Below are 26,371 nucleotides of genomic sequence, written 5' to 3' on the forward strand. Positions count from 1 at the left end.
TTTGAAAAATTTCTTGTATTCTTATTCATGCAACACTTCAAATGTGATCAATTATGCATCTCCTCTTTTGGAACACTTAGAGACCTTTCTTGAAATTGTCCTGAAATTTGCACTATTTCAACTTCTCTCAGTTGGAGAGTAGTCAGGACTCGTCTAGTATGGCTCGGTGGGCCACCTTTGAGCCCACATCGATCATATCTTCTAGAATGAGTAATTGATGTTCCACTTCAAAGTTCATCTATCTTTTTGTGGGGAACTATTATGACGGAACAAACAAAAATGAGAAAGTAAAACAAGCAATCGTACAAGAACACGGACATATATGTGGTTAGGATATAAGCCTATGTCCACAGGCGAAGAAGGACAAGGGGGCTTTACTATCAAAGAAGGAGAAAATACACAAGAAATGGTCGTCTCTCTTCAAGATCTGCATATCAAGAAACTGGGTTGGATTAGTTGGGTAGAGTGGGTTGCATACGGGTTATAAAAAAATAACAAAAAAATCAACATAATTGGATTGGAGTTTTGAAGCTCCTAGAGTTCTCAAAATTAAAAGCAGTAAAATATAAGCCTTTTTCTAAAGGAAGGGATTTAGTAATTCCTACTAAAAAAAAAATTAATTATTTAGGTTAAATATATAATATATTTTTATTATGGAAAGCAATTCCTTAAAGTATGTGTATATTGTTAGGTATAAAATTTTGAAATTTAAATTCCTAAGTCATAGGTGAATTTAATAGCCAATGATATATTTTTCTTTTTAAAAAATAACAAAAAAATCAACATAATTGGATTGGAGTTTTGAAGCTCCTAGAGCTTTCAAAATTAAAAGGGTAAATTACACTTTGCCCCCTTAAAGTTTCACCCATTTCTCATTTTAACCCTGTAAGTTTAATTTTTCTCACTTTGGCTTTTCATGTTTGTAATTCTTCCCATTTTGGCCCTTTCAGTTTGATTTTTTCCACTTTGATCCTTCATGTTTGCAATCCTTTTCATTTTGGCCCTTTAAGTTTGATTTTTCCCACTTTGATCCTTCATGTTTGCAATCCTTCCTATTTTGGCCCTTTAAGTTTGATTTTTCCCACTTTGGTCCTTCATGTTTGCAATACATCTCACTTTGGCCCTTCATATTTACAATCCTTCCCATTTTACTCCTAGACTAACTTCCATAAAATAAAAATAAAAATAAAAATAACAAAATCTGCCACATTGCTAACACATCAGCTCCATGTATAATGTAAAAAATTCACTAAAGATGCAAAAAATGAAAAATAGAAACCCAAAAAATTAGAATTTTTTTTTAGTATTTATTGAACTTTTGTTTTAAATTTATTCATAAACGTTGTTATTACATTATAAATGCATCTAAATTAGATGCAGCTAAAAAAATTAACTAAAAAAAATAAAAAAAGTTTACTAAAGACGACAAAAATGAAAATACATTGATTCAAACACCTACATTGTCAATTCTGAAATTAAAAGTTTACTATCGGTTTTTTTTTTTCGTCTTTTTGAAATTTTTTTTCCTTTTTTAGTTAAATTTGTTTTTATTTTTTTAGTTACATCTAATCTAGATGCATCTATAATGTAATAATGTTTATGAACAAATTTGAAGAAAAAAAAAAAAGTTCACTGAAGACTAAAAAAAAATTCCTTTTTTTATTTTTTATTTTTTATTTTTTGCATCTTTAGTGAATTTTTTACATCACATATGGAGCTGATGTGTTAGTGATGTGATAGATTCTATTCGTTTTTTAGATGGAAGTTAGTCTAGAAGAAAAGTGGCAGGGATTACAAACATGAAGGGTCAAATTGGGAGGAATTGCAAACATAAAGGACCAAAGTAAAAAAAATTAAACTTAAAGGGTCAAAATGAGAAAGATTACAAACATAAAAAGCTAAAGTAGAAAGAATTGTAAACATAAAGAGCCAAAGTAAAAAAAAAAAAAAAAATAACTTAAAAGATTAAAGTAAGAAATGAATGAAATTTTAAAGAGACAAAGTGTTATTTACTCAAATTAAAAACACGATACTCTTTATATAATATACTAGCCTATCACCCATGCTATGCACGGAATAATTACAGATATTTATATTTATTTTAATTTTTTTAATATATAAATTATGTTTTTAAAGATTTTCTTATAAAAATAATTTAACAACTTTATCACTAACCATAGTTTACAGGAGAAATTAAAAAGGCTACTGCAGTAACTATGCACAGGCTGTATCTATAATTATTTGTATGAGGGGATTTTAAATGTTAATCAGAGATTTTGACCAAATCAATAAATGCAGGCATGTGGATTGAAAAAAGTTAATAAATGCTGATAAGGAGATTTTGACTAAATCAATAAATGTTGAGTTTTTTTTTTTTAAATCAAAAATTTAGAAAATTAAGATTGAGAGATTGGAGCTCCCACAAGGCTTGGGGTTTAGAAACCCCATTTTTCTTAATATATTTACAATTATCTATATATGTGAATTGCGATTTTTAAATTTTTTTTAAATGTCTTTTTTTTTTCATTTTTTATATTATATTAAAGTTTAATATTTTGATAATAATCATATGTGTTGGACTTTTTAAGAAATTTTTTTTTTATGCTTGCTCTTAATGCATTAAAGTGTTATTATGAGGGATAATTATCATATGTGTTGAGACTTTTCAAGAAATTCATATTTGTTGGATTTCAAAGAAATTTTTTTATGCTTGTTCTTAATGCATTAAAGTGTTATTACGAGTGTAAAACTTGGCGGTTGGGAGAAGTTAATAAATGTCAAGTTTTTTTTCTTTTAATAAAAAAATCAAGAAATTTAGATTAAGAAATTAAACCTTCCACAAAACTTGGGTTAAAAATACATTTTTACTTAATATATAATATAGATAGATATTATTTTCCGCAGGGAAATTCGTTTTTGGTGACACGATTGGCGGGGAAACCCTTCCCAAACCCTAGAATCATATTCGCCCATATATATACCCTTCCTTTCTGTGTTTGAACAAGTTCATCAACGGAGGAGAGGGCCACAAAAAGGAGGGGATATTTTTTTTTTTCGTCCTTTTCTTCCGAGGACTACTGGGCCATCAGAATAGCACAATCCACCTATCTCGGTCTCAGGTATGTTTTTTAATTCGAAGAGAATCTAATATTGGAACTTAGAGTAGTAGTTTTGGAGTTTGATGTTTGATGTTTCGTAGAGATCGTTTATTTGCTCTCTGAGGTTAAGCTATCAAATTTTCAGTTATGCTGTGTTTGGTTGGGGTTTTTGGGGTGGGATTTGGAAAAGGAATGAGAAATGTAATCCTATTTATGTTTGGTTATAATAAAAAATATATGGGAAAAGAAAGGGGGTGAGAAATAAATAAAGAAATAGGAGACCTTTTAGGACATCAATTCTATTTTATAACCAACACAACCAAACATAGTTGGGATTTGGAATTCTATTAATTCTTTCTCCTTTTCCTTTCATTTCCATTTCCCTTTCCATTTCCCTTCCCAAATCCCCCAACCAAACACAGCGTTAGGGTTTTGTTGGGTTGGATTTTTAGTTGAGAGAACTCATATAGTGTTTTGTTGGTATGATTAGTTTTTAATTATTGCTGTGTTTTTTTCAAATCACAAAACAAATCGACCAAAAAAATTTGTTTTTCTGGATGAACAAACTTTCCTTTCGTTTCTCAGATGGCAGAGCTGGGGCAGTTAACGAGTTGGGGGAAAACGAAAAGAGTACTGGTAAAATGCGAGGGATCATCATCTACAGGACAGCTATCTTATGAGAAAAATTTCTGCTTGTGTGTCTCTAGCGGTGAAGAGATATATAATCCAAGTGAATGGTATATGGTCAATCTGTCAAGCAATAAGGACAAGAAGAAGGAGGAAGAAGAGGAGAAAGCAAGGTTGCTTCTTCCAATCCCATCCTCAGAAATCAGAGGAGCATACATGGCTTTCTGCCATGAGCAACACCACCAAGGAGAGGATCCACCAATACTCTCTCCGTTTATGAAGTTGAACAAGTTTTGTAGTTACGGTGCTTGTTGTGCTGTTGTCGGATCCACTATATATCGCATTGGAGGGGATCATCGTGGAGGGAATTTGAAAGGTCGATGGTCTCGTAAAGTTAGGTTTCTTGATACTAATCGTCTGGATGAGGGTTGGAAGAGAGGTCCTTCCACTCTATGTGGTAGATCAAATACTCCGGTTCTTGGTGTCAATGGAAAGCTCTATGTGTTTGGTGGTCACCACCCTGCTGATATTCCAGGCGTTTGGGGGGAGTTTTTAGATACTACAACCGGTGAATGGAATCCTTTGCCTAATCCCCCGCCTTCTCTTCTTCCGCCTGCTTCTCTTGCATCTCTGCATTTCTTTGCTGCCCCTCTTACAGGCGAATATTCTGACAAAATCCTTGTTTGTTCTAAACTTACAAAAGCCTTGTGTCTCTATGACGTTGAAAAAAATATTTGGGAATGTTTGGGTCCTCTAAAATGTGGTCGCTTCCTTAGCACACCTATTGTCGTTCTTACCACTATCTACTGGATTAATTTTCAGTCACTGTTTGCTTATGATTTTGTTCAGAAAACTTTGATCAAGATGCCCATAACGGATTTTCAAATCTGTTGGCTTTTGGATTCATACAAAGAGGATCCATATGAAATGAAGCCAACCCTAGTTCATTTGGTTGGTGATGATTTTTGCTTGTTTTGGATTGGCACTGATTTCTCCAGTCTTCATTGCACCAAGATTCGAGTTTCTACCGAGCTTATGGTTGCCTTTGTCTTATCTTGCCATTCTTATGTTTTTGATCATAAAATACGGCTCATGGATTGCCTACCTTGGTAGCTCATTGCCTTGTAAGTGCTCATCATCTACTTCCTGTCCATGTCCTTTGTTCTTGAACTTTATTTGTTTCTCTGTTTATTTGTTGTTGGGTTTTGTTCAAAAAAAAAAAATGGTGATAAAAGTGACTTGTTTAAAAACTGAAAAGAAGAGTTTTTTTTTAACAGAATTTTTTTACCCACATAAACAACATAGTACACTGGCTCAAACACTAATATAAATGAAATGTTTAAATTCTTACAATAAATTACCTTTTCCAGTTTTTACTTTAATTTTATTGGGGTGTATTTATGCTTGAATAATTTTACAAAATTTTGGTAAGTTAGACCATCTCCAACGCTGAACCAAACCCAGCATCAGATTTAAATTTTGATGAAAAACCCACTTTTTCACGCTCCAACGGTTGCACCAAAGTCATACCAAAATGAGAATTCAGCAAACAAGACATCAAACTGAGATCAAGACACAGATTTTACCAAATCACTGTTACTGACCGTTGAAAATGCTACACCGGTCGACCAACCGGTTGCCCGGCCGGTTGACCAACCGGTCAACCAGTAAAAGATTCAAACAGTTCAGAAAAAATAGTTCAAACCGTTAAAAAAAAAAAAAAAAAAAATTTTTTTGCCTAACCGGTCAACCGGCCGGTTGACCGGCCGGTCGACCACCCCGGTTGTCCCGAAAAAAGTTCAGAAAGTTCAAAAAAAGTTCAGACAATTCGCAAAAAAAAAAAAAAAAAAAAAAAAAATTTTGGACTAACCGGTCAACCGGCCGGTCGACCACCCGGTTGTCCCGGGATAGATTTGGTGAAGGTGAACCGTTGGAGCCTGAAGTATCAAATTCAGGAAATGGCCATTTTTGAACTCAGAATTGGTGAAATTTTTGATTCACGGTTGGAGATGCTCTTATATATGTTCCATATTTTTATTTTCCAATTTGTGCACAGTGAATCATTTTTTAAATTTGAATTTATCTAATTTGCCTAATTTTGTCTATACTTCCATATTTTTATAATATTATGTTCTTTTGCAGCCGTCTTTTCTTTGTTACGTCACAGGGTAACTGGTAGTGTATTGAGGACGTCCTGTAGAGCCCGCATATTCGATGATTTTCTTGATGGCAAGATGCTGTTTTTTGAGGCCTGAAGTTGTTGGGGATTGTTCATATAACTAAAGAATGGCCCAGTTTAAGTTTGTCGGCATTGTTTTGTAGGAATTCATTGTTTTTGTGGTCTGTACTTTAGAAAGTTATAATTTTATTTAGAATAATGTTTGGGACCCCCTTTTGGGGGTCACCCCCTCACCCCCTTGCCACGTGGCGGGTGGTGATTGGAGGAGCAGGAAAAAAAAGAAAAAGAAAAAAAAAATGTAACCAATGAGAGAGAGAGGGTGTCAAAGGGGGTGGGAGGAAAAGGGGGGATGAATCATTATTGTTTTATTTATATGCCTGAAGTTATTTGGAGACTTTTTAATTTATAGGTATTGACTCTGTTTTGGAATTACTGTTGTGTTGGATTGGTAGCTATATTTATATTTATATATATATATATATATATATTTGAAGCATGTTAAAGACTTCATTCATATTTACTTGGGTTATTCATGACTTCTTAGGATATGAAATTGAGATGCGTTCTTCGTTTAGTTGTTAAATTTAATAAAGCACTTAGACCTTTCTATCTTAGGGGTGCAACATACCCAGTAAATCAAAAAATTGAACCAATCTGACATCTTTGTGTTGATTGGTTCGGTTTTTGCGTGTATCGGTTTTGTTTGATTTCTAAGTGTATTGGTTTGGTTTCGGATCTTGAAATTATCAACTCGATAAAATTAGATTCATCTTGGTTTAGGTGTTGCTCAAATCAAATCAACTTGAGAACTGAAGCAATATTTTGTATAATTCTATGTATATTGATTTGTTTTCATCTATTTTGTTTATTAAAATAGGTTTGATTGTATTTAATTTTTTACCTAAAAGAAATCTAATTTAATGTAATTTGTATTGCTTGCATTTAAGCTTGAGTTGGATTTCACTAAACAAATAATGTATCTCAATTTCGTAGTTCTTGGTCTTTAAAGACTAGTTTATTTTAATTATTTATTATTTTTTATTTATAATGGAATGTCGAACCAACTCGAACCAAATTGAGTTGGATTGGGTTCGTTCTAGTGGATGATTTCAAAAATTTTAAACTGATCATGACTATTGATTTTAAATTTAGTACAACTTGAATCAAATCAACTTGGGACACTCCTAATCTATTTTGCTTATTTGTTTTGTTGATATTGACAAGTGTGCTTTTTTTTTTTTTTTTCTTTTTTGAATAGTAAATTTTAATCAAAATTTTGAATTAATTCCTTGGCCAATATTTTTCGAGCAGCCTTGTATACAAATAAGATATCATAATAGAGGACATATAGAGCCCAAAAAAGTTTAAAAATTAATAAAAATAACAATGACAAATAACAAGAAAAATAAAAATTTGACTGAGTCAATCATTTAGGCAAGTGGCAAGTCTATTAAAATTTTCTCCTGTTCTTATTCATGCAACACTTCAAATGTGATCAACTCTGCATCTCCTCTTTTGGAACATTTAGAGACCTTTCTTGAGATTGTCTTAAAATTTGTATTATTTCAGCTTCTCTCAATTGAAAAGATGTGAGAACTCGTCCAGTATGGTTCGGTGGGCCACCTTTGAGCCCACATCGATCGTATCTTTTAGAATTCTTTTATCTTTGCAATTCAACAACATTGTTCATAGTGCAGTTGCAAGTCCATATCCGTAGATTAATGAAAGGTATGGGGGTATTGATCATGCTTCCACTTGACTTGACTAAGAAAGTATTCTTTTGTACATCTAAGTAGATGTGAGAATGTGATATAGAAAAAGAGAGGAATTTCATATATCAACAAGAAAAATGCTTGGTAGCCTGAAAAGGAGGGGCTCAAATGGCCTAAATGGGTGTTGGCCAGTCGTCCGCTCGTATAATCGGCCGGACGTCCGCCCGGACGGCCGGGTGAAAGATTGTCTACTGCGGTTGTCACCTTTGTCGACCGCGGTTGTCAACCTCCTTACCAAATGACTGGCCAAAAGTCCTCCTAGACGACCGGCAAAGTGAATTTCGAGCCATTTGAGCCAACCTTCTTTTCGGGCCACCCAGTATTGCTCTATCAACAAAGAAAAGCTCAAGTAAAAGTTAAGATTGCTCAAGATATCCTGCAAATGCTACTAGTGATCACATAGAAGGCATGTCGAAGTTCACCTTGATCATTATAGGTGAAGTGGAGCTCTCCTTGGAACTCAACACCATGACAGTTGGAAGAGAGCAGAAATGGAATTTCACCATTTCCATCATATAATATCCTTCTGAACTCACCTTGATTTTTTGTTTATTGATTGTTTAATTGATTGGTTGCTTTATCAATGCTTGGTGTTTAATTTAATTAATTTGTTTAAAGATGAATTGAGCCGTTTACTTTATCTCTTGATTTGTCTCATTTTCCCTACTCTGTTTTTTGGGTATGTTTTTGGGTTTACCTACATTGGTGTAATGTATGTTGTGTTGGGATTGGATTTTGAATTTTATTTTGTATTCTATTTTGTATTCAAAGTTTGATTTTTTTTTTTTACTATTGAAAATGAGTATTCTCTCGAGAGAATTGATTTGGGTAATTGACTATTATTTTGATCCCAACATTATTTACACTGTATCCAATAAAAATTTAACATGATATATATTTTCAAGAAGGGTTGACTATTGGTTCAATAGTAAAATCTTGACCTAATAATTTTGATATTATGAGTTTAAGTTTTGGGGCAGCCATTTTGTTAACTATACCAAAGGTTAGATTTATACTTAATTTTTTTCTTTCTAAATACACATACATTAATGTATATTAATTGGTCATATATATATATATATATATACATATATTTTTACATATTCCAATATGTCAACGTGGCAAGTTCTTTTAGGCATGGGTAGAGATGAGACTCTCTCTCTCTCACTCTACTTCAACTTCCCGCTTAAAAGTCAAACACATAAAAAAAATAAATGAATAAATAAATAAAAAACTCTGCACCCATCCACCCTCCCTCTTTTCTCTCTCAGATCTCGCCTCACTTTTCTAAATTTCAAAGTTGAAATCAAAATTTAAATAATTAAAAAAATATGGAAAAAAAAAACAAATCATTTGGTTATTAAGAGAAGTAATATAATTATTAATATCATTAAAAAAAAAAAGTGGTTATGTTAAAAAATGTTTGTGGAAAATATTTAGTGTATTTGATTTTAATTTTTTGAATTCAATTTTTTATAAATTGAGTTTTTTTATTTTTTGTTTCTAGTGAATATTTTTAAAATTTTAAACATTTTTTAAAAATTTTTTTTAGATACAACTTATTTAGATCTATCTAAATAGTAAAATATTAGTGGAAAAATATTTTTAAAAATTAATAAATACACAAAAAAACAAAAAAAATGTATTGAATTTTCGTAATTTTTTTTTTATATTTTTGGTATTTAGTGAATTTTTAAAGATTTTTCTCACAAATATTATATTTTTAAATTTTACTTTATGTTGGGTGTGTTTAAAAATTAAAAAATAATGTGTAAAATATTTTAAAAATTCAATGAAAACAAAAAAAAAAATGAAAAACGAAAAGATATAATTTTTTGAAAAGTAAATTTTATAAATGGAAAACAAACAGAGTAATTGTTTTTTTTATTTGGTTGACAAATTTGAATTCAAAATTTAAATTGGGTTTTGTTATAAAAAAAATGGTGATAAAAGTGATTTGTTTAAAAACTAAAAACAAGAGTTTTTTTTTTTTTTAACAGAATTTTGTTGGCCACATCGGTGACAAAACCAACAAGACATAAACAACATAGTATACCGTCTCAAACACTAATATAAATGAAATGTTTAAATTCTTACAATAAATTACCTTTTTCAGATTTTACTTGAATTTTATTGTGGTGTATTTATGTCCGGATAATTTTACAAAATTCATCTGAAATTCGAAACCAACATACCTGTATTTATATTTTGCCTTAAATTTTTAGTAACAAATTTGATGAATTACATTTTAACTCAATAATTTTATATTCAATTATATTTTGATCTAATCATTAATTACACCATATCTTTAGACACAAGTATACACTAATCTATATAATAAAGCAGGATGATTTTTGAATTTGTCCTACATACATTTGTCCTACAAGGATATTTAGACGACCTAGATCTATTCAAATTATAAAATAACGGCTGAGATATATTTTTCAAAACATATCCTACATGTACATTTTCTATTTTCTCGTTTCTCTCTCTTACTTTTTCATTTTCTCACACATCCTTCCATGATCCCATGATCCCACCTTTCTCTCTCTTTTCTTTTTATTTTTTTATTTATTTTCTCTCATTTTTATTTTTCTCTCTACTTGTTTTTTTTCTTCTCCTTTTTGTTCACTTATTTTTATTCATATTATATGGAAAAGTCTACGATCTCAGAATTAGGAGCTAGATTTTACTGTGTGTAGTGGAGATTTTAATGAATTTTATAGTCCACAAATTAAATGAATTTGAACAATTAATTATTATTTTTAAATATATTGAATACCTAATAGACTTCATAAATTTAGACCTTATATGAATCTTCAACATATATATTTTAATAAAGCAGGATGATTTTTGAATTTGTCCTACACACATTTGTCCTACTAGGACATTGAGAATGGCTCAGATCTGTTCACATTATAAAACAATGGTTGAGATATATTTCCCAAAAAATATCCTACATATATATTTTCTACTTTCCCGCTTCTCTTTCTCTTATTTTTTAATTTTCTTACCCATCCTTCCATGATCCCATGATACCACCTTCCTCTCTCTTTTCTTTTTATTTTTTTATTTTCTCCCGTTTTTATTTTTCTCTCTATTTGTTTATTTTTTTATTTTCTCCTTTTTGTTCAATATATTTTACACATATTTTCATACAATGTATGTATGCCCGTAATACACTAGGACATTTTGGGCATATATACAATTTCCATATAATTATATAAGCAAAAGCAATATTGTATGTATGCTTGTGGAAATTGTATGTATGCCAGGCACATTTATCTATTTAGCTATATATTATATAAGCAGAAGCGAGTTTTCGTGAGGAGTTTTGTGAGAATTTCAAAATTTTATAATAATTTTGTAATTTTATCCAATTAAAAAATAAATTTAAATAGTGTTGAGATTATAATTATATTCTAATCTTAATATTATTTACACCGTACCTTCAGAAATGGACATACACTAATCTATATAATAAGGGAAGAGGTTTTTGAATATTTGATGGGACCTTTGTTTATTTGTCAAAGTATGAACCGTTAGATTGGTTCAATCCCATTGTTGAAAATGTTTCCCTCACTTGGACATTTCAATGGTTCAAATTTTTTGGGTGAATATGAAGGATTGAGATCAGTTTTTCGTTTAGCTTTTAGATTTTACAGACATCTTGATTTTACACCGACATCAGTTTTCCATTTCAATGGTTCCATTTAGCTTTTACACAGACATCTTCTCTCTCTCTCTCTCTCTCTCTCTCTCTCTCATTTTGATTTCAAATCTCTCACACCTCTTCCTCTTCCCACCACATATCTTCCTCTTTCCACCAAGCTTTCTCTCTCCGATGGTGATTAGCTCCAACGGAATATAGCCCCGGTGGTGATATCCGGAATCTTTGTCTCCTCTCTCCCTACACAACTCCAAGGTAGAAAGCTATCCTCCATGTTGTTTTTTGTTGTTTTTTTTAGGTGGTGTAAGAATCTAGGGTTTCCCCCCTCTTCTATTTCCAGAATATTGCTCCATCTGCCTCAATATCTTCTTCTATTTCTCCCCCTTCTATTTGGGTTTTGAAAATAGGGGTGGAAGTTGTAGTGATTAACCCTAATGAAATCTAGAAAACCCAATATGTTGTTTTACTGATTAACCCTAATGAAATCCATAATCAATATGTTGTTTTAGTGATTAACCCTAATGAAATCCATAATCAATATGTTGTAGAACAACAATTCTAGAACAACAAATTGATTATGGATTTGTTCATAAACCCAAATAGAATTGAGTACAGAATTTCTAGAATTCGGTATTATGGATTATGGAGTTGTATGTAAATGCTAGGTTTTGAATTTCTAGAATTGGGTATTATGAATTTCTTTTGTATACATAAAATTGGTTTAAAGTTGTATGTAAATGCTAGGTTTTGTTTATGGTTAGTGATTGATTTGCAAAAGAAACACATTTTGCCCCCCGTTTTTATGATTTAATGATTTAATTCATAACTAAAGTTCCAGAAGTTTTGAGGAGTCTATTATGTCTTCCATTTGAAGAGGGGGAAAAAGAAAGAAAGAATGTAAAGACTGAATGTAAAGAATGTAACTTCATAACTAAAGTTCCAGAAGTTTTTCTCTCACTTCTCCCTTCCCCCTCTTCTATTTAGGTTTTATTTATTTTTTCTTTCTTCCTGTTTGGTTGCCGAGAAAGGGGCGGCAGAAGTAGAGAAAATGAAATTTTCGTTACTGTCATTTCTGGGTTTGACTGAAAGGTTTGTTAAATTTTTTTTTATTGGGTTTTGTACTCAAGAACAAGTGTTGATGTTCTTAATTGTTACAGTGGACCAGAGACAAATTCAACTCTATTTAAATTCTGAATATTTTTCTAAATAAATCATATTTATGAAGAAAGAAATACCAGCTTCTTTTTTAAGTGTAACACATTAAGCCCAATCATCCATTCAGGAGGAGTGTCTCTTAGTCTTAGATATGGATATCTCAAGGAGATGAAAAGAGCTTGAATTTATTGACTTTGTTCTTGGCTTTAAACAAGGTCCTTTGAAACTTTCTCTAATTTCAACTTCAGCACCAAAGAAAACAAAATGACTACTCAAACTTTCAAAAGCTGTAATGTAACAATCACTGATTTGATATAGAAAACAACCCTCCTTAGCTGTTTCCAACCCCACTTCTTTATCCCTTCTTTTCATTGCAATTAGAATTAAAACTTTGTCCATTTATTTTATTTAATGCCATTCTATATTTGCCTCTGTTTCACATGGCTCCATGTATCCCCTTGCACCCAACAATATCACTTCTTTTTTAATTGAAATCAGGATCTTGGAGTTAATCAATTTAATTTGTTTAAATTAATGATGCCACAAGTCTTTATGGAGGAAGGTTAGTAATTGTAGGAACTATAGAAAGGTACACTTGGTTATTTCGTTTCTAAATAGAAAATCTATATAATAAGGCAAGAGGCTTTTTGAATCCGAATGTGACTTTTATACCTGTGTCAAAATTTGGACCATTAGATTGATTTAATCTAAGGGCTCAAAATATCTCACCCCATTTGTCTCTCATTTTCAACAGACCCTCTCTCTCTCTCACTCTCATTTGTCTCTTCCATTTATCTCTTTTTTTTATTTCAAATTTTGAAAACACACAGCCCCTCTCTCTCTCTCTCTCTCCCCCTCTCCCTCTCCATCAGAGCCCAACCTTCCCTATCGGAGCCCATTCCCTCTCATCATCTTCTCTCTTCCTCCCTCTATCTCTTCGCCATCCCAATCTTCATCAACAGTGGTAGCCCCAAACACCCTTGAATGTTGACGACGGCACCCCTCTCTCTCTCTCTCTCTCTACTTCCATCGGAGCCCATTCCGCCTAACCCTTGCTGGCGATTGAACCCCAAACCACGTATTACTCTCTTCATCTTCTCTCTTCCTCCCTCTCTCTCCCAATCTTCATCAACAATGACGGAGCCGTTGCAAAAGAGGAACCAGGGGACTGCAAAAGGGAACAATGGTGTTCAACAAAGAAATAATCCGGTATACATACGGTTCAGGTGAGCAAACCGGGGCTTTTTCTTTACTATTTATATTTCTATCTTTGGGTAATCTTTGGATAATCTTTACTCTAATCTTTAGTCTTTACTGATAATGATCTCTACTCTAATCTTTTGATTGAAACATTAATTAAGCCTGGTTTTATAATTAATTAAACTTTAATCTAATCTAATTTACTCTAATTAATCTTTAATCTAATCTACTCTAATCTTTAATCTAATCTAAACTCTAATCTAATTTTATAATCTCTAATCTCTAATCTTTAGTCTTTACTAAACTCTAATCTAATTTTATAATTAATTAATTAATTTCAACATTAATTTTTGTGATTGAAACATTTAAACATTGATTTGGTGAAACATTGAAACATTGTCCAATTTGTGATTAAAACATTGTGTCTGATGTTTACAGTTTGTGATTGATCATTGTTTTGGTTGGTTGTGTAGGAAATTTACAAGCCTGGTTTTTTAATAGTTTAGAACATTGCAGCATTATTAATTCATTTAGATGAATACAATCTAATTTTATTACTGTCACATGTAAGTTTGTTTGTGGTAGAATGATATATTTGTTACGTTTGGAATCAAGTATGTTTGTGCTATTTGTTTATGAGATACTTAAGGAAATTTAGTTTATACTTTTTAATAGTTTTATTTATTTATTTGTTGATGTTTGATTTGAGATTGAATTTATTGGTGTAATGATAAGGAGAAGGCAAGAGGATATCCTCTCCTGCCATGAGAAACAACAGAAGAAAGGCAACAAGATAATCTAACAAAGGTTGAAGATAACTTCCCGATCTTTAGTCAATAAAGTGTTTCTCTTGGTTAAAAATCAATTTATAGTTGACTGATTTCTGTGTCAAGAGAGGGAAACCCTCAAAAAAAACCAATGTCAAAAATCAGTCAATGCGAGCACAAAAGCAATGTCAATCCTTTTTTCTCTTATATTCACTTTTGATTGTGCTATAAGACAAACTATCCACAGGCTAGAACTAATGTAAAAAATAAAATATCTAAATGGTGTTACAAGTTGAGTTGGATTGAGTAGGAGTATTGTGACTACTGGGGTTCATCAGAATCCTCTGAGATCAAATTTGCCGTCCAGGGGTTCAATTTCATCTATTGCAATCTGAGACTTATAAAGACTTTAGTTGGTAGGATTAGTTTAGTTTGGTTTAGTTCAAGGCACTTGCTCTGGTGCAAGCTTAGGGTATGGTCATATCAAAACCTGTTCAGTTGGTTCATTTCTTGATACAGACATTGCTACGCCAAATTGAACTGAAAATCAAGCCTTATAGGTGTGTATATCATAGTTTTATTGGTTTGTTACAATGTAGCTTGAGGTTCATGTGAAAGTGGTTCAGACATGTATGAAAGGTTCATGGGTTTTGTAACACCCTCAGAATTAACCCATTATATATATATATCATTGACATGCATTATTTAAAGAAAACACTTTAATAATTCATTATAATATCCATCAGAGTCTTACTAAACAAAAGCATTACATGTAACATCAAAGTAAATGCCCTACCGGCTTACATCTTTCCAAGCCAACACTTGGACACAAAAGTATGAGTTCTAACTCAAATATAAATAAAGCCCTAGGCTTGAGTGTTTACATGTACTAACAATGAAAAACAATAGCTAAAAAATAGTCTTCAAAATCCAAGTCCTTCCAAGCTAAGTCCTTGGAGGTAGCTTATCCCCTGAACCTGAAAATGGTGTTCCCATAAAGGGTGAGCCACAGCCCAGTAGAAATATACCAAACCAAATATAAGCAATGAATAAAGCAATAGCATTCCATAGATGGTTAACCAAGATAATCAATTACTTCATTTTACAGTTTCATAACACTATTGTCTAAGACACGTTTTACTTTCCAACTTTATCAATATGGCTCAGAACCTGGCCAAACTTACAACAGTGAATTATATATATCATATTCACATTCTTCCAATGTCAACAAACAAATGAGACTCAAGCTCAAATCAAAACACTTCATACTTCCAGATTGATACACATTTTAGTGCTGTATCAATAAAAACACTTCTATATAAATAAGCGCACATAAAAGTGATGCTAATGGAGTCCATCCCCTATCTCCTTCCAAACAAAATCCGGTTTAGAGGTCTATCCCCTATCTTCCCCTAAACCGTGGAGTTCATCCCCTATCTCCTCCCACACAAAACAATGTATGTAAACACATAACATATAACACACAATCAATACACATAATGTCTGTATTAATTCAGCAGTCAAAATGGATGACTCAACCAATGTGATTAGTTTCAGTTATCCCTAATCCACATGCGGTGTCTACAACAAGCACGACTATCCTCCACCGATAGCCCAAAAGAGTTATTTCTAAACTGAAAATAACTATGTCAACAATTCAATAGACAAATGATTCAAATTATCCAACTACGCCATTTAATCAATGAATTCCCCAATTCCATGAATTAATTATACAAATTAATTTGATAATACAACTAGGGTTTTTCCCAAAATTTACCAAAGTATCCCCAACATATCAAAATACCAAAACTTAGAACAAAACCTATAAAATGGAGTAGGAAATCCCTGCCTCGAAGAAAACAACCCAAATGGTGAAGACAGAGATGAGTGCCCAAATACCAATGTGCTCCAAATCGCCAAATGTTCAGATTAAATGAAAGCCCTCGACTCCCTCTATCTTTTTAATAAAGCAACTAGGGTAGAAGCACACTCTAAATAGATCAAACCTAAGAAAGAAGGTAAGTAGGGAGAGAGAGAAGTCGGACCTAGGGTTTGGAATAAAAAAGAAGATGAAAAAGACTGATCAAAACCCGCTGCTGCGTATATAAACTGGACAGGCTCGCTCGAACGAAGACTTGGTCGCTCGAGCGACCAGACACAGAGAAGCTACGCTCGAGCCAAGGAAGCCTTGCTCGAGCCAACAACCCAAAAGCTCGCTCGAGCGAAAGAAAACTTGATCGAGCGAAGAACTCAAACCCTCAGGTCTGTAACCAGACACACGCTCGAGCGAAGGAACTATCGCTCGAGCAAAGAACGAACTAACTCGCTCAAGCGAAGAAAAGCTCGCTCGAGCCAAGAATGCAAAGCTACAGGTCCAAACCAGACGCAAACTCTCGCTCGAGCTACCAAACCCCGGCTCGAGCGAAGAACCAAAAACAACATCTCGCTCGAGCGACAAACTCCTCGCTCGAGCGAAGATCCAAAATTCTGGACAGCAACACTTGGTTTCTAAACCCAACCAACCTGAAACAAACCTGCCCAACACATCCTATAATTCCAAATGAGAAAATAAGGGACAACAACAACAACAATTATACAATGACAAAATCTACGGAACCTAAGTCCGGATACAATAATCAAATGGGAAAAGACCGGGGTCGCTATAGGTTTTATATAGTTGTTTGTTTATTTATTTATTTCGTCATTGTTATTTTTGGTGTAAATAGTACTTTCTTTTCTGCTCAACCCCCCTGTGGAAGGTGGCCTTCTTTGCCCTCCACCTAAGCTGTACTAGACCCTTTGTATTAATAATTCATTGTGATTTATTATCGATTTTTAATGAATAAATTAAGCATAATTGTTGGACTAGCCTTGAACCATGCAAATAATTTGCGCTTATTAAAGAGAACACGTATAGCAAATTAATCATAAAAGCACCAGGCAATGGCAATGAATTATGCAAAACAACCTCTAAACTCTTTCCTGCTATAAACTAAACCTTTTATTTATTTATTTCCTGTTGGTTTAATTATGCTTATTTTTTTTGAAGAGACCTAGGTTCAAATAATTGCTCTCTGTATCTCATCACAGTAAGGGGCACACTTTTCCTCTGGTGTATGCCATGGTTTGGTGCTGCTCATGGTATCAAGAGAAACATAAAGTCTAATCTATATGGGAACTAAAATTTGTCAATTCTTTTAGTGGGACTAACAATCTCTAGAAACATATTGCTGTGCATGTTGGGTTTCAGTTTTCATTGGCTGAAGGCTCCCATCTAAAGATGCATTTATTGATGGTTGTGAAAATGTACCTTTTAAGACAATGTAGGAAACACTGTCAGTTATTGGGACTACTCTTATGAGTTATACCTACAAAAGTGATTAAAATTGATAAATAGGAACTATAGTGCAATATTGTTTCTTTTATGTTCTTATAGTTTTGTTGTTATCTATATAATAAGGCAAGAGGCTTTTTGAATCCGGATGTGACTTTTATACCTGTGTCAAAATTTGGACCATTAGTCTACGGGCTCAAAATATCTCACCCCATTTGTCTCTCTCATTTTCAACAGACCCTCTCTCTCTCTCACTCCCATTTGTCTCTCCCATTAATCTCTTTTTTGATTTCAAATTTTGAAAACACACAGCCCCCCTCATCTCTCTCTCTCTCCCTCTCCCTCTCCATCAGAGCCCAACCTTCCCTGTCGGAGCCCATTCCCTTTAATCATCTTCTCTCTACCTCCCTCCATCTCTCCGCCATCCCAATCTTCATCAACAGTGGCAACCCCAAACACCCTTGAATATTGACAACGGCACCTCCTCTCTCTCTCTACCTCCATCGGAGCCCATTCCGCCCAACCCTTGCTGGCGATTGAACCCCAAACCCCGTATTACTCTCTTCATCTTGTCTCTTCCTCCCTCTCTCTCCCAATCTTCATCAACAATGACGGAGCCGTTGCAAAAGAGGAACAAGGGGACTGCAAAAGGGAACAATGGTGTTCAACAAAGAAATAATCCGGTATACATACGGTTCAGGTGAGCAAACCTGGGCTTTTTCTTTAGTATTTATATTTCTATCTTTGGGTAATCTTTGGATAATCTTTACTCTAATCTTTAGTCTTTATTGATAATGATCTCTAATATAATCTTTTGATTGAAACATTAATTAAGCCTGGTTTATTAATTAATTAATCTTTAATCTAATCTAATTTACTCTAATTAATCTTTAATCTAATCTAAACTCTAATCTAATTTTATAATCTCTAATCTCTAATCTTTACTCTTTACTAAACTCTAATCTAATTTTATAATTAATTAATTAATTTCAACATTAATTTTTGTGATTGAAACATTTAAACGTTGATTCGGTGAAACATTGTCCAATTTGTGATTGAAACATTGTGTCTGATGTTTACAGTTTGTGATTGATCATTGTTTTGGTTGGTTGTGTAGGAAATTTATAAGGCTGATTTTTTAATTTTTTCTTACAATTATCATTATTTGGGTGGGGTAGGGGGAGCAAGAATCAAATTTTTTTAGTCTGGTTTATAAAAATTTGGGTTTATTAAAATCAAATTTATAAGTATGATTTATTAATTTTTTCTTACAATTATCAACTAATTTTTTTTTAAATATATTTTGTCTCATTTAAATCTAAACCACATTTCATTTTTTTTATTTCAACGAATAAGCCCTTAACAAAATTATAGAATTCACGAATAGGCCCTTCACAGTATCATATTGTTCAAGCAGAAGTCTTTGGAATTGGTTGTTGAGAGTTTCATTGTTTTACATTAGTTTAATTGAAGTGGGTTTGAATCCCAATGGAACATCTATCCTATGGATTTAAAGGTTGAGATTGTTCATTTCACCGTTGGATATAGTTTGAAAGTTGAAAACATTTCAAACCCATTTCACTCCCCCTTCACCTCCTAAAACCCATTTCATCAACACTGTTTCTCTCTCTTTCTTTGCCACAGTGGTTGTATTCAAACCCATTCATCATCATTGCTTCGGTGGTTCTTTGTTGCTTCATTGGCTCTTCGTTGATTCGGTGGTCGTCGTCGTATTCTTCCCCTCAAGGTCTCAGTCCCCCCACTCTCACTCTCACTCTCTTCATGTTTTTTTAATCATTTATGGAAATTTTCTGAGTTGTTTTCTCTCATCTCATGAAATGGATTAATCAAGACAATTGTTTTCTCTCATCTAAAGGGCTGTGTTTGTGTTTGTGTTTCTAAGGGTTTGAAAAAATTTCTATCCTGTTAGGTAAGAAACGCAGGAAATATTTGATTTGGTGAAAACAAAAGGGGCTATTTTACCATATGAAACAAAACCAATAAAGGGTATCTTGTCTTTTATTTGTTTTGGTATGTATTGTTGCACAATCTTATCCCATATTTTCTTATTTAGCTGCACAATTCTGGTAGTGAGCTTGATTTGGTGAAATGTGTTGTTTGGAGGATTTGGATTTGTAGGATTTGGATTTGTGTTTTTGTCTTAATTTTGCAGTTTGGTTGTAGCTTGATTTCACTACATTCTTTTTTATATACATTTTGGTTTGTATCCACCATATTGGTTTCTATTGTTTGTTTCATGAATAATTACAAAAAAAATAGTAATAATAAGATGTGCTTTAGAAGATATGTTTTAGAAGTTGCTTCATTGAAATGTGTCAAGTTCTTGGATTAATTGGCTTTGTTACAGGAATTCACTCAATTTTGATTGGAGTCTAATTGTGTTTGGAAGTGCTATTAAGATATCTTTGGAGATTGGCTTTATTTGTTATTGTTCATGGTTAAGACGTTTTATATGGTTTGAATTGCCTCATCTTTTTCCCTCTCTATCTCTCTCTCTCTCTCTCTCTCTCTCTCTCTCTCTCTCTCTTTTTTCTTTTTCTTTTTTTTGGGTCTCTTTTCCCCTAAAAATCATGTCTCGACGTGTAAAAGAAGTAAAGAAAACTGCTGATGAACTTATATGGTTTCATGATTTATATGGTTTCATGTCTCTTTTCATGATTTAAACTACAATCTATTAGTTGGTGAACAAGTCAAAGTAGGTTCGTTCTCCTCTGCTTTGGCCAGAAGAGCAATGAAAACTAAAGCAAATAGACAATCATAATATGGCTGTTTGCCATCTTCTTGAAGGGATGATTAGTTAGAGTATAGATTATATAACCTATGTAATCATCATTCTTGCATTTTTCTTTGTTATGTATATCTTTGTTAGATAACATGTCATCATTTTTGTTTATCCATTACTGTCCAAGAAGAGTGATTGAACAATAACTGAGTTGCAAGTTTAATTTGTGAACATAATCAAAGTTGAGGACATCACTTTCTTGCCTTAAAAAATTAAATTAAAAAATTTCTAAATTAAAAAATTAAACTTCTGACATCAGTCATGTATCTGAGTGCTTGACTGATCAACAATTTCTAAATTAAAAAATTAAACTCCTGACTGAGATTCCTTTTTTGTTTTTGTTTTTGTTTTTGTTTTTGTTTTTGTTTTGTTTTGTTTGTTTGTTTGTTTTTTTTTTCCCCCATATGCTTAGACTTGAATAAAATTTTAATTGGCAACCTCATCCCTACTCTATATTGCTCATCTTAGTTTTGTTTAATTTCAATTTATAGAAGAAAACCAATTTCGATAATACCAATCTTTTGAACCAATAATTTTTAGTGTCTGTACATGATACACCCTAAAATTATATGAATGAAATACAATTTTACTTTTTTCTTCTTTTTCATTTAAATATAATTCCAATTTAATTCCATACCCACCTGTTGTGGATTGTGTTAAGCATGTTATATTGTTATTGTTGTTGATTGTTACATTGTTTTTGTTCATGCTTTTGAATTATTTATCCATAAATCTGTATTAAGCAGGTTATAATTTTTGAATCATTTTGTTGTTCATGCTTTTGATTATGAATGTATTAAGCAGTTTATAATTGTATTAAGCAAGTTATAATTGAAATTGATTGATTGATTTTAGGGATTAATCAGGAAATCAGACATTTTGGGGTTGTTTTTCCTATTAATAATCCAATGATGGGTTGTGTTTTTCCTATTTTTTTCTTTCATTTTTCTACTTTCAAGTAATCAGTATCATTTATTAATCCGGTAAATTGGATTGTGATAATTGAAATGGAGTGTCTTGCTTTTTGGCTTCTTATATAGTTGTGGCTTTTTGCTTACATTATTTTTTAATTGTAGTTGGTTTTCTATTTGGCTATATAAAACCCAAGTATGTATTCAAAAAATAGCAAAACTTAAGCCCTCTGATTTTAGCAACTAATATAACCTTAAGTCAAAATGGTTTTTCAAGAACTGGATAAAACACCAAGTTTACACACAACTAGAGAACTATATTCAACTGTTTGGTCCAGTCCGATGAATGCATATTGCAAAATTGATCAATTTCGTGCTCCAAGTTAAAAGTGTGTCAAGCCAAAGGGGAAAACCAAATGAAGAGGTAGGAAAATACAGAGTCTTATATGACATTTAGCCAAAAAACCACTTCCCACCCCAACGGCTCTGATATGTAACTCCCTCGCTCAAAGCCCTCTCCCCACCCCCACCTTCAACACCCATCATTTCATTTCATTTCATTTCATTATTCATTCATATCTATTTTAGTTTGTTTTGAAGATTGATTGTTACATTCGACCTTTTTTTTAAAAAAAAAATATATATATATTTATTACATTGTTACAGTGATGCTTAGTTTGTTGTTATGCTTTTGAAATGGATTGAGTAGGCTAAAATTGTATCTTGAATCATTGTTGATTATGAATGAATAATGGAAATGGGTTGTTTTTCTTTGTTGTTTTCTCATCTCAGGAAATCAGACATTTTTGGGATGGGATTTAAGTTTTTTAACATATGTTTTATGTGTTGTTGGAAATTGTTGTTTAGCAGATAGAGCTCTCAACTTTGCTAAATAGGAATTGTTGTATATAGGCTTGGATAGTCAAATTTGCTGATTTTTGGATTTTTCCTATCATTACATTTTTTTTTTCACTATGTGTTAATCTTCTCTAATAAAGTGCAAAGATTCCTTACACTTCTTATGTTTGGTTGATTAAAAGAATAATGAAAAATTCATTGCAATGGGAATCATCATTTATCTCATTCTAGTGAACCAAATAAAGTATCAATGAGATTGAAGTGTTTCAAATATGATTAGTGTTTTGATAAATGATTTGGGTTCTTTTGATAAATGTGTGAATTGAGTTTCCTTTTTTAACATGCAAAGTAATGTTTTGTGATCTTTTGTTTTTATTTGATTGTTAAAAATTAGAATTATAGTGAGAAAGAAATAGCCCATTGTATTTAAATTAGACAATTAAAACATCTATCTAAATATAGCTCATGAAAAGAATCAGATAAGATATGAGTTGATAAAAAGGACAGCATAAAAACTATTAGACTAATTATTTGACAATGCCTTCCTAAAGGTTTTCAGCATAAAGCATGAAGCTTCACAAACATATTACATTTATTGAAAGCAAACAAGATAGTTTCATAAGTTCTCTTAAAAATTGGTTTCGGTTCCATACATAAGAATGCTAAAAGAAGTAAAGCATAATGTTAACAAAGTTAGGCCAGTTTATTGAATTGAAATGTGTTAACACAATCTTATTTCAATGTGTATTTTTTACCTTCTAAACAATACAACTATCAAAATTGGCTCAAATGTTAATTTTGGCTATGGCTCATTCATAATTATGATTCACCCAATATCTATTATATACTCCAATCCAATTATATGCATTCACAATCATGTAATTAAAAATAAAATAAAAAAACACAATTTACAAATAAGATAGAGGTGATGTATTTTATTTTGTGTTGGTGCAGATACAAAATAAAACAACCATCTCTGCTTCATGTTTAAAGGCTCGTTCAGAAAGCACTTTATATTTTTTTACTGGAATTTTTATGAATTGAGAAAGGAATGAGATGAGTAGTAGTGAGGTGAGGAAAATAAGGAGTAGTGGTAGATGGGGAGAAGAGATGGGGGTAGTGATGGATCATGGTAAGGGTAGCAAATGACTGTCAACACCAAAATAAAGGGAAAAAAATTGTAAGACTGTTTAAATGGCCCATAGAAATGAATGGTTAGAATTAAAATAATTTCAAGTTAGAAATGAATGCTCTGAATTTTTGCTGAATTTTCTTAAAAGAAGTTAAATGTTTCTATACTGTGATAAAAAGCTAGGACTCACTTACCTATATCTTAATTTTATTTGTTTCAATTATGTTGGTGCAGATACAAAACTGTGTTGGTGCAGATACAAAATAAACCAACCATCTCTGCTTCATGTTTAAAGGTTCGTTCAGAAAGCACTTCATATTTTTTTACTGAAATTTTTATGAATTGAGAAAGGAATGAGATGAGTAGTAGTGAGGTGAGGAAAATGAGGAGTAGTGGTAGATGGGGAGAAGAGATGGGGTTAGTGATGGATCATGGTAAGGGTAGCAAATGACTGTCAACACCAAAATAAAGGGAAAAAAATTGTACTGTTTAAATGGCCTATAGAAATGAATGGTTAGAATTAAAATAATTTCAAGTTAGGATTGATTTGTTACCAAGGTCAAAATTTTGAAGTTTTTTTTTCTTTTTTAAATTTCCCAAAAATCAATATATGAAACCATGAATTACTTGGTATATTTGCCATTTATCCTAGGTATGCATACAATTATTAGAGGGCAGGCTCTCAATGCGCTTAAAATTTTAGGATGCATTTAAATCCTCCCAACTACAGTCATATACCACAAATATAAATAATGTCATAGATGGAAGAAGATTTACAGTACAATGTAACCAACTCCTTGCCAATTTACTGTAATTGACTCCTTGCCAATTCAAGTCAACAACAAGCACGAAGGCAGTGTAATTCTATGAACACAAAAAGTTAAAACATTTTTTGAACTGCCTAATAAAATGAAAGGAAAATTCTACTTACACAAAGTTTTAGCTCACTATACCTGATATTATAATATTTTTATTCTTTTATAGGATTACTATTAAGAACTAAAAAACCTTATTGTTTTTCTTTCATTAACCTCTGATCATATATCTAGAGTAACAGAGTACTCGTTTGTGTTTGTTATTGCCAGAAAAAATAGAATTTTTGTTGGGCTTTGACTTTTAAGACTTAATAGAAGTAGTTTTGTTGGTGGGTTGCTGTCATTGGAGGTAATTTGGGGAGCTGGGTCTGAATTTGGAGGTGAATTCAGGCTTGGTAAGAGGAATTCTATACATTTGGATGTGTTGTTTGTTGGTGGAATTGAGGTCTATAATGGTTATAATAAATCTGTTTGTTCCATTTGATTGCTAATCTTTTTAGTCAAGTTGAGTTGTTGACTTAGGTGCTGAAATACATGTGTAAGCTTGCATAGTTTTTCGGAGAAAAGCCCATTTCTGCTCATATTATCATATATGAGAAAAGTATTGTGAGTTTTGCAATTCTTAACTTAAACCTATTGACAGATAAGCTTATTTAGTTGCTCTGGTTTGGCTCCTCTCCATTTGTGGCAAGAAATAGAGATCTCAATTTCAATGTAACAGGTTGCAACATATCACCAAATATGTTGAAGATTAATCTAGTTTATGATGATCTTCAGGTTTGATGATTGGTGAAGCTCAATTCTGGCTTCACAGGTTGAAGATTTATAATAAATATATATTATGACAAATAATATATATTTAGGTATCTAACATTATATGTTTAGGTACCTAAATATAATGTTTCTGGCTTATTTAGGTACCACTGTAATATAATTTTTATAATGTTTCTGGCTTATTTAGGTACCTAATAATAGAATTGACTTCTTTAATTTTTAAATTACTGATAATATGATCTATCTGTTACTAAAATATATGTTTACGTACCTAAATATGATGTTCAGGCAACCTGATAAGAAGAATTGGGTTGTTTGAATTCTGCTTCGAAGCTCTTGCAGGTTTGATGATTTTCACAATCTTCTCTTTGTTCTTTTTCTTTTTTTGTCCTTTTCATTTCAAAACTCTTGCAGGTTTGATGATCTTCACAATCTTCTCTTTGTTATGTTTCTTTTTCATTTTTTATTTATATAGCTTTCAATTTATTTGGATTGGTGTTTCTAAACCTTAAACTGATATGTATTTGTTTTTCTTTTTTGTGTTGTCAGGCGTGGGTCTTGACAATATAATATTTGTTTTTCTTATGTAGTTATAATTTGATTGGTAGGAGTAGCACTAACTGGTGTGCATTTTAGTTTTAATTTCTTTTAAATTGCAGAGTACTGGCTGGTGTGCATTTTTTGATATTTAATTTTTTTATATTTGATTTGTTTGGAATTGTAGAGTATAGTCTGTTAAATATATTTTTATAACTGCATTTTAATCTTAATATTATTTACACCGTGCCTTTACGCACGGGCATACGCTAGTATATTTATATTTTACTTAATTTTACACATTTTTCTTTTTTTCCATTTTAAATCACTCACCAAATATCCGGGCCAAAAACAACATAACACTAGTCGTTCAAAATAATCCCACTATTGGAAACAAATCTCTTGCCAAGGACACCCTAGCTGGAAGGCTACAGTATTGAGGCAAAGCACCATATCATATATCGATATAGATATATATAGAGAGAAGAAGGAAGTTACCCAGAAATCACTCTAGGATAATATCAATGGCTGAAGAACAATCCATGAGCGAGTTCTAGAGGAGAGGAGGTCTAGATTGTGGTGAGACTTTAAGCGTCCGACCCCTCATCTCTTTCATTTTCTTTTCTTTTTTTTTTCTTTTTTTTTTGCTTTTATTTCTTGTTGTGTTTTTGGTTTTGATCACAATTTTTTCTTCTTTTTTTTTTTCAATTGGTTTTGTTCTGTATTTTCTCATTCATTC

At 32.1% G+C, this 26,371-nt stretch overlaps 1 protein-coding gene and 1 long non-coding RNA gene across 2 annotated transcripts; both read left to right on the forward strand.

Moving 5' to 3' along the window:
* Positions 1–2,903: 2,903 nt before the first annotated feature.
* LOC114272444 (putative F-box/kelch-repeat protein At4g11770) lies at positions 2,904–6,333 on the forward strand. Its single transcript, XM_082867546.1, has 3 exons — positions 2,904–3,119; positions 3,684–4,849; positions 5,868–6,333. Exon 2 carries the CDS (start codon positions 3,684–3,686, stop codon positions 4,836–4,838), a length of 1,155 nt encoding a protein of 384 aa, XP_082723672.1. The 5' UTR covers positions 2,904–3,119; the 3' UTR covers positions 4,839–4,849; positions 5,868–6,333.
* A 5,037-nt stretch (positions 6,334–11,370) lies between these two features.
* LOC145823559 (uncharacterized) lies at positions 11,371–24,427 on the forward strand. Its single transcript, XR_014365856.1, has 3 exons — positions 11,371–11,601; positions 18,040–18,502; positions 23,763–24,427. It is a non-coding gene; the product is annotated as an uncharacterized LOC145823559 (long non-coding RNA).
* The last annotated feature ends 1,944 nt before the right edge of the window (positions 24,428–26,371 follow it).

Source organism: Camellia sinensis, chromosome 4 (genome assembly GCF_055761805.1).
Source record: "Camellia sinensis isolate YWXY chromosome 4, ASM5576180v1, whole genome shotgun sequence".
NCBI lineage: Eukaryota > Viridiplantae > Streptophyta > Magnoliopsida > Ericales > Theaceae > Camellia > Camellia sinensis.

Bases quoted from the DNA above. Each gene is read 5' to 3' on its own strand.
- LOC114272444 (XM_082867546.1), top strand. From the start codon at position 3,684: ATGGCAGAGCTGGGGCAGTTAACGAGTTGGGGGAAAACGAAAAGAGTA.